This window comes from Hippichthys cyanospilos, chromosome 22 (assembly GCF_059441005.1).
Source record: "Hippichthys cyanospilos isolate Australia breed blue-spotted pipefish chromosome 22, RoL_Hcya_1.0, whole genome shotgun sequence".
In the NCBI taxonomy this organism is placed as follows: domain Eukaryota; kingdom Metazoa; phylum Chordata; class Actinopteri; order Syngnathiformes; family Syngnathidae; genus Hippichthys; species Hippichthys cyanospilos.
Window position 1 is genome coordinate 7,777,131 of NC_142390.1, and position 13,508 is coordinate 7,790,638.

The following is a 13,508-nucleotide window of genomic DNA, read 5'->3' on the forward strand; positions in this document are numbered from 1 at the left end:
GGGATATATCGTGTAATCTAGATTGTTAGCGCATTTCTCACTCTTGACTTGTAATACGATCATTTGGGCATTGTGGGCATTGTGGTCTGCTCAACCCCTAAGGCCAGGTGCTGAGGTGACTAGATTTGAACCCTCCACCCAAAAGGGGGCAGCAGAGGACCGAAAACAACTCAACATGCTGACCTGGCCATGGGACCACCCCTTTTGATGGACCGACGAATACAAAATCTGGGAGCGGAAAATATTCCAGCATCATTCTCACCGTGACACGGGAATGATCCAAAGATATCTTTTTTGGGCAATTGGCTTGTAAACTGCATTAGACAATATGGCAATAATAAATCTTCGAAGTGTTGGATCAACTTGTGCATGTGTGTTTATCCCGGCTCATACCCGAACGCGCAGGAATCTTTCACAAAGGTATGGAAACAATACAGCATTATTCAACCGGGTCCGCAATCAAAACAAACATTAAATATGAAAGATCCAACAATATAAACAAGTTGTTTTTTTATATTGTGAAAAGCACACACCTGTTTTCCGTTTTTTATGAACACAGGTGACTTCCCGTATAAATGTTGCGGAAATGCCACAAAGATGCTCCACTTGCCGTACAAGTTTTCATTCTTCAAAGATAACACACGCTAATAAAGTAATCAAATGATAGCTTTTGTCTCATGTTCATGCTGTGTTCATGTCGGTTCTGAACCCCTCATTATCAGTTGATGGACTACAAAGGAAATTGGGTCGATACCATAGCACATCTAATGAGGTTCGACTATCTGTTTTGTCCATTTTCTGTTTTGAAAATGGACACGGTTTTAAATTTGTACAAATTTGTCATTTTGAAGAGGCAACGCTGTCTCTCAAAATCGATGTGACCTTTTTTTTTTAATGTCACGTTGCTCATCGACTCCTTTCTGTTCACATCATGTTGTACCGGAGCAAGTACTTTAATACTAAAAAAAATAAATAAAAGTATTAAAGTACTTTCAAGTACTTTAATAGTTGAAAGTTCCTAAAATTCATGACATACTTTAGCGTCGTCCCCCCCTTTTGCACCCTAATATATATATATATATATATATATATATATATATATATATATATATATATATATATATATATATATATATATATATATATATATATAATCCAGTATTTTGGCTCTAAAATCAATCTTTAAAAAAAAACAAAAACATAATAGAGACATTGTGGCGGACACTAGGCCCACATGCATTAAACACCAAAGTGCTTTTATATCCTACTCTATTGAGCCAATTTTTCATGCCGCAGCTACATATGGGTCCTCGGTTTACGACAATCTCCAATGTCGTAATGAGAAATAATTTCCCTAAATTTGTAGTTTATCTGGCGTCATTCTGGTTTTGCTGCTGTGTAAAGGAAGTTTGGTAACAGACGATCTACAAATCTGGGTAACTTTGCTGCCATTGAAACACCGTCGCAATCCGGGGCTTCTTGTATGTAAACTACTAAGTATATGGCAAATCATTGTGTACTTTATTCCGATAAAATATTAAAACAAACCAATTTAAAAGTCATTGAACGTCTGTAGCTTTTGTTAAGAATGTCGTTTCCTAAAAACGTATTAAAATGACAGCCTCAATTCAACCATGTTGATACAGGATAAAGACCGCTAGATGACAGTGTTTACGTACAAACCAATGGTAAATTTATATGGTGTGATCTTATATGACATTCATGATGCCTATCGAAAATACTGCAGTTTGGCACGGTTATGGAAACGTAATGTTAAAGTTCTTTTGAGTATCCGTTGTGTAAAATAAAATAAAAAAAAAGCTCTGTATTGAAGTTCAGTGAGGTACGCAAGCGAAGTTTTATACCTGCGTTAGTTGTAAATGAACGCAGCAATGAGGTACTATATTAGCGATTTTTCCGTGAGTTCTTGAACGCAGCACCAATGCTCCCTGCAGAGCGCTTGAAAGAGGCGTGTGACAAGGATACTTTGCCAAAGTTTTGCACTAAAGGAGCAGGTTCACTGCGCATTCTTTAAATGCAAATGTTCTCATTTATGGAGCTGAGAGATTTCAGGTAGCGACTTTTTGTGTTTGTTATCCTCAAATTATAACTCCAAGTGCAACTGCATTTGCGAGTCGGAACGTCAATCGGCCCAGGATCAGTGATGATTTCCAGGGTGAGTCTTCTCCTTGCGCTGCTTGGCGATTTTACGCATCGGGTCGCTTTGACGCACGGCTGCCAGCTGCCCTCCGACTGGCGGCCACTGAGCGAGGGATGCCGCGCGGAGCTGGCCGAGATCATCGTGTACGCACGGGTTCTAGCCATCCACCGGGAGCCCCTCGGTGGTGGGGTGGATAGACTCTTCAACTCGCTCCCAGTCGGATTCGGTTACGGCTACGAAGGCGCGGAGGAAGGGCTGCTGTACTCTGCCGAGGTGGAGCTGCTGTGCGATCAAGCCTGGGGGAGCATGCTGGAGGTCCCGGCGGGGTCCCGGCTTAATTTCACTGGGCTTGGCTACCTCTCCTGTCAGTCCCACACGGTGATGGAGAACTATTCCTATTTCTTCTTCCTCAGGTATGATCATCGGTGCATTGATGTAATGCAAGAATTGACCAATGACGTAATGCATGCAAAGCAGATGTTTGACTTAAAAGTGTGCGTCAATAAATGTCATCAATGACAACAATATATCCCACCGGACATCCGTGACGCCATTTTTGAACTTGTATTCATCTCCGCCAGGATGGACGAGAACTACAACATCCTTCCCCACGGCGTCAACTTCCAGGACGCCATCTTCCCAGACACGACCGAGAACCGGCGCATCTTCTCCAGCCTCTTCCAGTTCTCCAACTGCACCCAGGGGAACCAGCCCTTTCACACTTTCAGCCCAGAGTGGGACACTGCTGAAGACAGTAGGGTAGGATGTTACGTTCAATGTTCTCATAAGGTTGTGGGGAGACAAATTGTTCAGAGAATGTGTGTGTGTGTGTGTGTGGGGGGGGGGGGGGGGGGTATTGTTGTTCCACCCACATGGGAGCCAGACACCCCTGAAGGACACAACAAGAGACTTCCTCTGCCTTTCAAAAGCCTTCATTAAGCTTTTGTTTGAGCATGGCATGTAATCTTTCCAGGGGACGATAAGCCTTTGCCCCCCCCCCCCCCCCCCCCATTCCTTTAAGGCTCTTTTTATATGCAGCATAATGCAATAATGAAAAAGTGCAGGCGAGTTTGCAATAGTCCTTAATCAGCATATTAACATTTGATATGCACTGATGAGGGACTAGAAAATGCTTTATGGCTCTTGCAAATATTTTATATGGACTTTTAGAGGCCTGAAATGTAGTCAATGTCCAAAAAAGTTAAATCAGGGATACACTTTAAAATGTTATTTTTCAGTCTTTAACACATTTCTATAATGTTGCCCTGAGTGAACAAATAGGTGCCTTTCCAGCTACTATATTAAAAATCATTACTGCCTGGAGATCCTTCCAAAGTAGATTTAAAGACAAGTCTTTTAAAATGTTGCACTGCACTTGAAATTGGATTGTACTTTTACAGTGCAGACATAACAATGTTTGTTCAGATGACGCTTGAACAGCAGGCAGGTAAAAGACGAATGTTTTTACAGATGATGCGTCTGTCTGTGTGAATGTTTTGGGTATCCAACAGAGATCCTGATGATGAGAAATGCAAAAATCTCTGTTATCTGTTTGGGTTCAATTAAAGGGTTCCTTCACCCAAGGCAATCACAGCGTTACAAGTGAGATTTCGCCAAGTTTTTCATTTTGTAATTTAGAGAAGAGACGCTTTTTACATGTAAAATCCAGGAATCATTTACAAGTCCACAGGAGCATTAATATTTATTTTTCGGATTATTTTGAGCATGTAACTTTACTTAAGTTTAGCTTGCGGTCATGCAAAGTGCTTCCTGTATGATGACATTGCTAAGGCGCTAACGACGTGCTAACAACACGAATGTTAGACGCAAAAGCCCAAATTGGTACATTACATGTGTTTTTATGTTAATATGTACTACCAGCCACAGCTAATGTCAATTTTATGTTTTTAGTTCTATGGTAGATTGTTGGAGGAAACGAGTAAAGATAAAAAAATAGATGACAAGAGTAAATATCAATGCAAAAAACTATTGTCTCGTTTGTGGGCAAGCCGGCATGTTAATACATAATAAAAATGCATCAAAAACCGTGACTAATACGGGAAACATCTTGGGTTGTGATTACGTATTACATTACAATGTCGTGTTTTGTCTCTTGAATTTTCTCTCGCTACGAGTGACATTTTTCCGCTGAGGCATTTCGTAAGCTGAATTTTTCCTAACAAGAGGCGTTCATAAGTAGAGTCACCACTGTATTTTTCTTTTCAAATTAAGTGCAAATCAATTGGAACATGAAGTAACTGTAAGACCGCATTCATGTCTGGCAGTTGGGCTTAGCGCTGTAAAATTAGGGCCCTTCAATCATCAAAAGCGGGGGCCGGAGTAGCTTCTGAAAGGGTTTACAATCATTTGATGTCCTTTTTTAGATAGCATTGTTGATACCTTAGAGGCATAGTGTTTTTTTTTGGTCACTGGAGGAAAAAGTGGAGTGAAAAGCACTTCACACAATAAGGTTGTCCTATAGTACTCCTACGATGAAAGAAGAATAGTAATTTCCTCCCGAGTGCATGCTGGGTAAATCACCCAGCTTTCACGGGCAGAAGCCGAAAGGTTTGTCCTCGGCTTTGTGAGCCAAACAAACAAGGTTGCGTTCTTTTGCCCCCCCCCTCCCCGCAGCTGCTGTGCTCCTCGGTGCAGGCGGCGCTCTTCGACGAGGAGGAGCGAGGCCGCCGGCTACGGGGGCGCCTGGCCGCCGCCGAGCGCAGGAACAAGCAGCTGAAGGCGCGCGTCCGCAAGGTCAAGCGTTCCCTGAGGAAAGCCCGCAAGGCGGCGCGCGAGGCCGAGCGGGAGGCACGGGACCTGCTGGAGAGGCTCCAGGCGGCCGAGCGCCGAGCAGGACATCACCTCAACGCCATCACGCAGGAAGAACCGCCGCCGGGGCGATACGCCGGCCCGGCCTTGCCGCACAGAACGCAACTCTGATGGATCTGCTCAAAGTAGATTGCGAGAGACTGCTGGGCGGTCTTCGGGAACGAAAAACCCCGGGAATGAAATACCGCAGCCACCGTTTGCGGGATGTGCATGCAAGGCCACGCCTCTTTATGCTCTCATCACATTTATGCAATTTTAAAACAGCCGGGGCTACAGTCAAGCAAGCTCATTGTGTTAGAGGGTTGGACCCGGATCGTTGGGGTCTAGATTTTGATTCCATAATGGGTGAAAAAATAAGCTCTACACAGTCACGATTTTTTTAGTTAAAAATAACAAAAACAAACAAACAGATAGCTCTATTTAAATACTTGATTTGCAACTTATATATTTTTTTTTCTTGCCTACTTTATTATCAAGTCGTTTGTGTGGAATATAAGTCTGCTAGGGGAAGGGAACAGATGAGCAATTTCATTGTGTAGCGCAAATATGCAAATGAATAAAAGTCTTCAGTCTTGAATATTAAGGGCAATCACAAATTGTTCATGAATTTTGCAGAACAAAGCGTTCCGTCATTTATGGTGGAGGTCACGTTCCCCCCAAAATACCCACAGTAACCAAAATCTGCAAAGTAAAAATGCATTTTCTTTTTTAATTGTCTTTGTTCCCATTTTTTTACAATAATTTGTAAATAAATGCATAAAATTATTTTTTTGTCTGCTCCCATTAAAATTTTTTTATCAAGAAATACATGATAAATGTGGAAAAAAAGTTATGCTCATGAATTAAAATCCACCCAAGTATTTTTTTTCTCTGTTTGAAATTTAAATAACATATAATCATACAGTATTTTCAGACTTGGAATAATAAAAAATATCAAGAAAAATGGCAAGGTAAACCTGCAATAAAGTTATGGGCATAAATGAATCCACCAAAAAAAAAAAAAAGTTCTCTTTTTTGCTTTACGTAGAGAAAGCTATATATTTTTTTGACTGCTCCAATGTAAAAGGAAGAAAAATAGCAGTGGACAAGCATACTTGTCAATGACATTCTTTCCAACAGGGATCAATGAGGTAAATTAAAGTAAAAAAAAAAAAAAAAAATTATATATATATATATATATATATATATATATATATATATATATATATATATATATATATATATATATATATATATATATATATATATATTTTCCTGACTATAAGCCGCAGCAGCAAAATATGAGCAAAAAAAATATTTTTGTCATGGATAAGCCGCACTGGACTATAAACCGCAGGTAATAACATCAGATCTTTATGCAAAAAGATGGTAGATGAAGTTTATCTTTTTTTTTTTTAGTCATTTAGTTTTTTTTTGTAATTGTCCGCCAACATCTTCTCTTTAACAGACTGAACATGCCTGCATGTTTAATCCCAAGATATTTATAGAAAATGGATGGATGGATATTTTCAACGTTAACAAAATACTGTTAGCTAAATAGCAGTTCAAAATCAATACTTTTTTTTGTCTACCTTTGTTTGATACATTATTTTAGTGAACATAAAAACACACTGCACATAATTCCTATATACAATCATAAATACATAAATAAACTCATATATACTGTGTGCTGTATATAAAATTTACACATCACAAATTACCCCCGATATTGTGTACCTGTATTTGTCTGTAATGTGTATCTATTTGTCTGTATTTGGTACAGCATCCACTTCAGGGGGCTTCTCCCACCCGTGGTCCCTTATGAAGGTTTCTGATTTTCCCCAAATTGGAGTTTTTGAGTTTTTTCTTCCCCTATCTATCTCTATCAATCTATTTGTCTGTATTTGTACACGCAGCATCCACTTCAACCTGTGGGCCTGGGAGGGGGCTCCTCCCACCTGTGGTCCCTTATGAAGGTTTCTGATTTTCCCCAAAATTGGAGTTTTTGAGTTTTTCCTTCCCCTTCTGGGAGCTTTGACAGGGGATGCTGTTGTGTACCTTACACCGAAAAGATGTCTCTGTGTGACTTCTTTTTTTCGAAAGAAGTCTCGACGTGACCTCTTTTCATCCGTGAAGCCCTTTGAGACTTCGGTGATTCAGGGCTATACAAATAAAATGTGATTGATTGATTGATTGATAGTCATTGATTCACAGCTTTTCAGTTCTATTTCATAGTTGTTCCATAAATTGACACCTCAAATTGATACACACATTTTCTTGCTGGTGGCTAGCAAAAAAAAAAAAACTCAGAAAAAAAAAAAACACAGATAGGCCGCACTGGACTATAAGCCGCAGGGCTCAAAACATGAGGAAAAAGTCGCGGATTTTAGTTGGAAAAATACTGTATATGTTCATGTACTGGAATTGCCCGCAAATGACATTGTTCCAAGATTTGGGTTGTTGTAGGTCGACTGTATTGCTATAATCCAAAATTGGTCCCAAGCCAAGTTTTACAGGACATAATCACAAAACCAGACCTAATCGCACTCTCCTCTTTCCGTTAAAGTTGCCGTGTGGAGCAACCGCAGACGGATGAGTGGCTCACCTTGGAATGCCTTGTTAAGTTTTGCGTAAACAAGAGCGGCGTTTCGGTTTTAATTTTACGGCGCTAGTTCGGAGTCCGCGTGGAAAAACGAGAACTGTGTCTCGTTGAGTCACCGGCAGGTGCTTGCGAAAACAAAGCTGCTACTTGCAAATATTGATGTAATCAAATCGCTCCGTCGATAACTGAATCAATTCTGCTTATGGAATTTTGGACATTTATATCAATAACTGCGTTATGTACGATGAAACCTAATGTCAGTTTGTGCAGCAAAAAAAAAAAAAAAAAATCACGCTCATATCTAGTAATCTAGATGGAATGTGAATATTTTTGACATTTCAAATTTTCCCTAACCCTAACTTAATTTTCCTAACCCTTAACCCTAACCCTGGATCAACATGAGTGTTTTGATTGGTTTTGATCTATCCAGAGATGAAGCTGCTATATGAGTGCTATCCAAACTACAGTCCAGGGGCCAGTTCCGGCCCGTCATCTTTTTCCCAGCGGTCCGCGGCATTTAAGGGAATGAGCCAATGAGAGGGGACCGCTTAGTGAAAAATCATTTTGTGAGTGTGGCGTCCAAATGAAAAAATGTGGAGACCGCTAATAGAAAAATTTGTGCAAATCTGCAGATGTATTTCACTTTTTTAAGGGCGGGGGCGCTCTGGAGTTGCCATAATTCAACCCGTGTCAATTTTCTGGTCAAGACACCTCGTGAACTCCAAATTTTTCACCCTGCCCTACATTTTAGGATCATTGTAGGTCAAAGGATGGTTTGTAATGTGTGGAGTACCTGCGGAGAGGAATGGTGTGCGTGTCTGCTTCATCAGATGACTGGAATGTGTTTGCGAGGGGCAAAAACGGCGGGACGCCATCCAAATCTTCGTCTAATTCCGCCTGGATGGGGAGCGGAATTGCTCTCGCGGATTCAATTCACGCGCGATATTTTCGAAGCATTCATGCAGAAAATGACAACATGCTACCTTACGTGAAGGTCCTCCTCCGCATCTCAGGAGGGAAAACGGATCTTATTTCTTCAGAGGTTAACCTGCAGGAAGAAAAAAAAAAATCTGGAAGATTTACAGGCCTTTGTAAATCATTCAGAGATATCAAGCCATCAGAAGCACCAGAACAATTGAGAATTAGCTTGAGAGGGAAAACATATGGAGGGATGGGTCTCAAGTTTTCAGTTCAATTTACGTTGAAAAGTCAGCTATTAAATTAAATAGGCGACAGGTGAAAAATTTAGCGGTAACGAAGACTGTTTGCAGGTTTCTAATACACAATCCCGATTTGAGCCAAAAAAGGTCACAATCGCCTCGAGAGTTTGTAGCATCTGTCTTTTGTCTGCTCAACATCTGTTTTACACCAAATACCTTCTACGCTCTATCTGACATAGTGATGGTGAACTTACAGACTCAAACCCACTGGTGAAAAAAAAAAAAAAAAAAAAAAAAAGCACAATTAGAATACCAGACCTGAAAACGCATGCGAAACAAACAAACACAATAAGCAGATGTTGAAGTGATCATTCGGAATTTATTCCAGGAAAAAAAATAAAGAACAAAAGACAATCCAGCCTGTGTCGTCATGGTAACTTTGATATGTGCACATGATTGTCGAAGGCATGAGATCTAAATTCCTTTTTTTCCTCCATTTTATAATGAACTATCCTTGAATGGAGATATGTATCCACTGGTCTCATTCAAATCCAAAAACGTATTATTTACATTTTTAAGTGTACAGACATTCAGTCCCATTCATATATACTGTGTGTGTGTATATATATATATATATATATATATATATATATATATATATATATATATATATATATATATATATATAGTTTTCAAAAGTGTCAAAGTGTTTGGCTAATGGAATGTCTAAAAAAAAAATTAATAAAGCACTAATCAAGTACTTTAATACTAAGTACCTTCATTAGTTGAAAGTTCCTAAAATTCATTACATACTTTAAAGTAGCGATTATGTTAAATAATCAAGTATTACAGTAATTATTTACTTTATGGCCTAAAGCTCCAGTCCTCCAGGGTTCACAACACACCTGATTCAAATGATGAGCTTATTAGCAAGCTCGACATGAGCTTGAAATTGATCCTAATCATTTGAATCAGGTGTGTTGTAGAGGGAATGTTTGAAAACATGCAGGATAGAGAGGACTGGAGTTAATCGTTACTTTAGTACGTAGGTGTCAAACATATATTGGTGTTTTTAGGGTTATTTTAATTTCAATTCCGTAATTAATATGTTTAGAGTCGTCCAGGCATTCAATCCCAGGTAACGTTTCTTCATTTTTTTCTTTCAGGTGTTTGGCTAAAGGTGGCTCTAAAACTGAATGAAGTGCTAAAATACGTAATTACTCAAGTACTAAAGTAATAATCACTTACTTTAGGGTTTGCGATTGATTATTTTGTCACTGGAGTACTAATGTCACCTATTACTTTAGAGTTAGTTATTGATTACTTTCTGTGGGAAGGTTCCTGCCCAATCATCATTGTACTATGTAGCACAATATGTAATCTATATTGTGTACCTGTATTTGTCTGTATTGTGTATCTTTTTGTCTGTATCTGGTACATGCAGCATCCAATTCAACCTGTGGGCCTGGAAGGGGAGTCCTCCCACCTGTGGTCCCTCCTGAAGGTTTCTGATTTTCCCCAAATTGGGGATTTTGAGTTTTTCCTTCCCCTTCTGGGAGCTTTGACAGGGGATGCTGTTATGTACCTTACACCGAAAAGATGTCTCTGTATGACTTCTTTTTTCGGAAGTGACCTCTTTTCACCTGTTAAGGCCTTTGAGGCTTCGGTGATTCAGGGCTATACAAATAAAATTTGATTGATCAATTGAGCTATGAAAGTACTAAAATTGATAATCAAGTACCGTATTTTCCGCACTTTATAAGGCGCACCGAAAAGCCTCAATTTTTTTTTTAAAAAGCTGATGGTGCGCCTTATAATCAGGTGCGCCTTATATATGGATCAATATTGCGATTGAGATTGGTAGATGGGGAATGAAGTGATAAAGTAAGCGTTACCTGTTTCTTTTGTGTGTTTACAGTTGAACAAGGTTGCTCATATTGACATTGAGTTATTATGCTATTGATAGTTTAGAGTTATTATTGTTATTACTTTGAGTATTACTATATTGTGATTGAAAAAGTTTTAAAATACGTCATTAATTGAGGGTGCGCCTTATAATCCGGCGCGCCTTATAGTGCGGAAAATATGGTACTTAATACCTCAAGCAATTAAATAATCACTTACTCTAGAGTTAGTAAGTCATTACTTTTAGTATTGAGGTAACCAATTATTTCAGTTAGATATTGATTTGATATGAAAGTACTCAATTGATTCGTTTTCGTACTTTAATAACTAATAAATAAAAAAAAAACATGGTCATTAATACTTTAGCAATGAAAATAATTATTTCAATACTTGATTTAGTAGAAGTCATTTTTGACCGTTTTACCCAAACACCTGAAAAAAATAGAAAAAATATCTGAATGTCTGTCTTTAAAATTGAATGCATTAAAACCAAACACAATAATTATTATTGAGCTAGCGGGGTGTACGTAACATATTTGAGTTATTTCTAATGTATATTTTAATAAATGTTAATAAATGTTCATTTGTAGAACTGAAACTGCATTGTGTTAGAAAAAAAAAAAAGTTCCAGAATTTTGATGCAACAAAGATGCTGAGATGATGCGGTAGTTGAATAAGAGCCACTTTGTGTGTTTCAGAGTTGTCACAGCTTTGGATTTCTTCTTTTAGAGTGGCAAAAAAAAAGTAAGCCTGAGATCATTAAATGTTGGTTCTGGAACAGTGAAACATTCGATCGGCCAAACATTTGTAAATATCTTGAAAAGCGTCGTTTATAGTCACAGTTTATGTACACAAACATTGAAATGTTTCAGTCAAAATGCACGACACCTCTGCCTGCACATTCATCAATAATGGTTGAGATTTTTTTTCATATATATAGAAAAAGACTCTTTTTCCCTTTACAACATTCCAATTAATATACTGTACATTTCTGAATGTTTTCACCCCCCCCCAAAAAAAATACTGCAACTCAATTTTGAAAATGCATAGCAGTCCATCTCAATATGTACAGCATACAGGGTAATCGTCAATAATCACATTAAGCCCTTATATATAAACTTTTTTTTTTTTTTTTTTAATGACGCTTAGTTTCCTCTGAGAAAAACACAGAACCCTAAAAACGGTGCTCATGTTTTTTTCCGATAATAAACTCTGGAGATTCGACGCATACTTTGACACACTCACATTTGATTAAAAAAAAAAAAAAAAAAAAAACACACACACACATTTTATCAAGACAATTCACCAAGACAACATGCATCTAAGGAGACGTTAAAATGACCAGGGGGTACATGAGACAAAGAGGCTTCTGGAAATATACACTTTACCCTCCATGCAGTGGCTCCAAATCACAAAGCATGTCACCGGCAACTACCAAAACGACACAAAACATTACATGAAACCATACAAAATCGAATTGTGATTCTGCCGAAGCCTCGTGTGTGAATTCGCATCATATTCCTCACTCTGGTCTTTGGCTACATATTCACCATAAAGGGATAGCGTCGGATAACAATCTGATATGCTTTTACGTTAAAAAAAACAAAACAAAACGGGCACAATCAATTACCCAAACAACCATACCAAGTATACCAACTTCCTAGCTGTCTATAAGTATACAGTGGGCCCCCGTGTTATGAGATTAATCCGTTCCGTGGTTGGGCACGTAAGGCGAATTGGCTGTATGACGGGCAGTCCAAACCTAAGTTAAATAGCTAATACGATTAGAACCCCAAGTAAAAACATCAAAATTGTACATACATATTCAAAACTGGGACCAAAATAGTATAGTAAGTGCTACGTGAATATAGCACACATGTATACAATCAGAAAACATCATAAATAAAAAATAAAAAAAGGATTTATTTACCTTTGAGTGGCGCTTGCTATGCCCATATTCCCTAATAAGGGTTATCTCCAGCATTGTTTCCATATAAATCATCTTCGTTCTTCTCTCTTTAACATCGCTAGCAATCGTGGGACCCATGGCTAACCCTTTCAACTTTGAATCAAGCAGTAAAATGCACTATAAATACGCTTTTGTAGCCACTCGCAATCGAACAAAGCGTTACCGTTCCGCCATTTTGAAATGAGTGAGGCTGACCAATAGCAGACCAGCATCTCCGTGAGGAGACGCCGACCAATAGCAGACCAGAATTGTAGTGACGCGTTGCAGAGACGGGAACTGAAAATAAGTGTAGTTACCTAAAAGCGCCTGCAGATGGAGACAAAACAACACAAATACAGACAAACCCCTAGGGTCATGACAGTTGCAAAACCGGGAAAATGTCATAAAGAGGGGATGAAAAAATTCAGTATTCCACGTCGCAACATGAAAATAACATAAGTCAGGGACGTTGTAACACGGGGGTCCACTGTAATTCTGGCCAGCTCAGCACAGTAACACTTGAGAATGGTAAAACCTAAACTGCTCGTTGTTGGAATACTGTGGTTGCTATGGAAACCCCCCCAAAAACCTTCATATCGTAAATTTTTAAACTGAAGCGCTTGGTAGAACAGTAACTCATTCACTGCCAACTCAGGATTAAAATAACAAAAAAAAACCAAAAACGTTTTTGTCCGTCATTGGCAGTGAATGATTAAGACGTTCTAGAAGTGAAATAGAAAGTGGCGGGTCGCCAGCATACCGTTTTCCCTGAGCACGACTCAACTTGACGGCACGCGGCGACGTCATGGCTTCGATAGAGAGCGGCGTGGCGGGCCATTTTCCAATTTGGATAATGCCAAGGCAAAGAAAAGCGCGTGGCTAAATCACCAACCTGCCTGAAAAATGGAACCTGAAATGGACAAA

General features: G+C 39.0%; 2 protein-coding genes across 4 annotated transcripts in view; one reads left to right on the forward strand and one right to left on the reverse strand.

Annotated features, from left to right (window-relative positions):
* Window positions 1-1,163: 1,163 nt before the first annotated feature.
* The window catches only part of camk1da (calcium/calmodulin-dependent protein kinase 1Da), a 47,659-nt gene continuing 35,314 nt past the window's right edge, over window positions 1,164-13,508 (reverse strand). Inside the window, exons 13-16 of one of the 3 annotated variants that reach the window (XR_015864111.1) lie at window positions 13,345-13,494; window positions 8,555-8,619; window positions 8,365-8,468; window positions 1,164-2,906 (exon numbers count right to left, since the gene is read on the reverse strand). The gene's annotated coding sequence lies outside the window, so the exon portion shown is untranslated. Of the gene's footprint in view, window positions 2,907-8,364; window positions 8,469-8,554; window positions 8,620-9,090; window positions 13,495-13,508 lie in introns of those variants that run through there. The other 2 variants (XR_015864112.1, XR_015864110.1) reach the window with 2 other exon arrangements.
* Window positions 1,986-6,151, forward strand: ccdc3a (coiled-coil domain containing 3a). The gene is made up of 3 exons (XM_088405846.1): window positions 1,986-2,574; window positions 2,743-2,920; window positions 4,796-6,151. Exons 1-3 carry the CDS (start codon window positions 2,165-2,167, stop codon window positions 5,099-5,101), a joined length of 894 nt encoding a protein of 297 aa, XP_088261972.1. The 5' UTR covers window positions 1,986-2,164; the 3' UTR covers window positions 5,102-6,151.

Coding starts and splice junctions, on each gene's coding strand:
- ccdc3a (XM_088405846.1), top strand. CDS start 2,165: ATGATTTCCAGGGTGAGTCTTCTCCTTGCGCTGCTTGGCGATTTTACG. Junction 2,575..2,742: donor TCCTATTTCTTCTTCCTCAG/GTATGATCATCG, acceptor CATCTCCGCCAG/GATGGACGAGAACTACAACA. Junction 2,921..4,795: donor ACACTGCTGAAGACAGTAGG/GTAGGATGTTAC, acceptor CCCTCCCCGCAG/CTGCTGTGCTCCTCGGTGCA.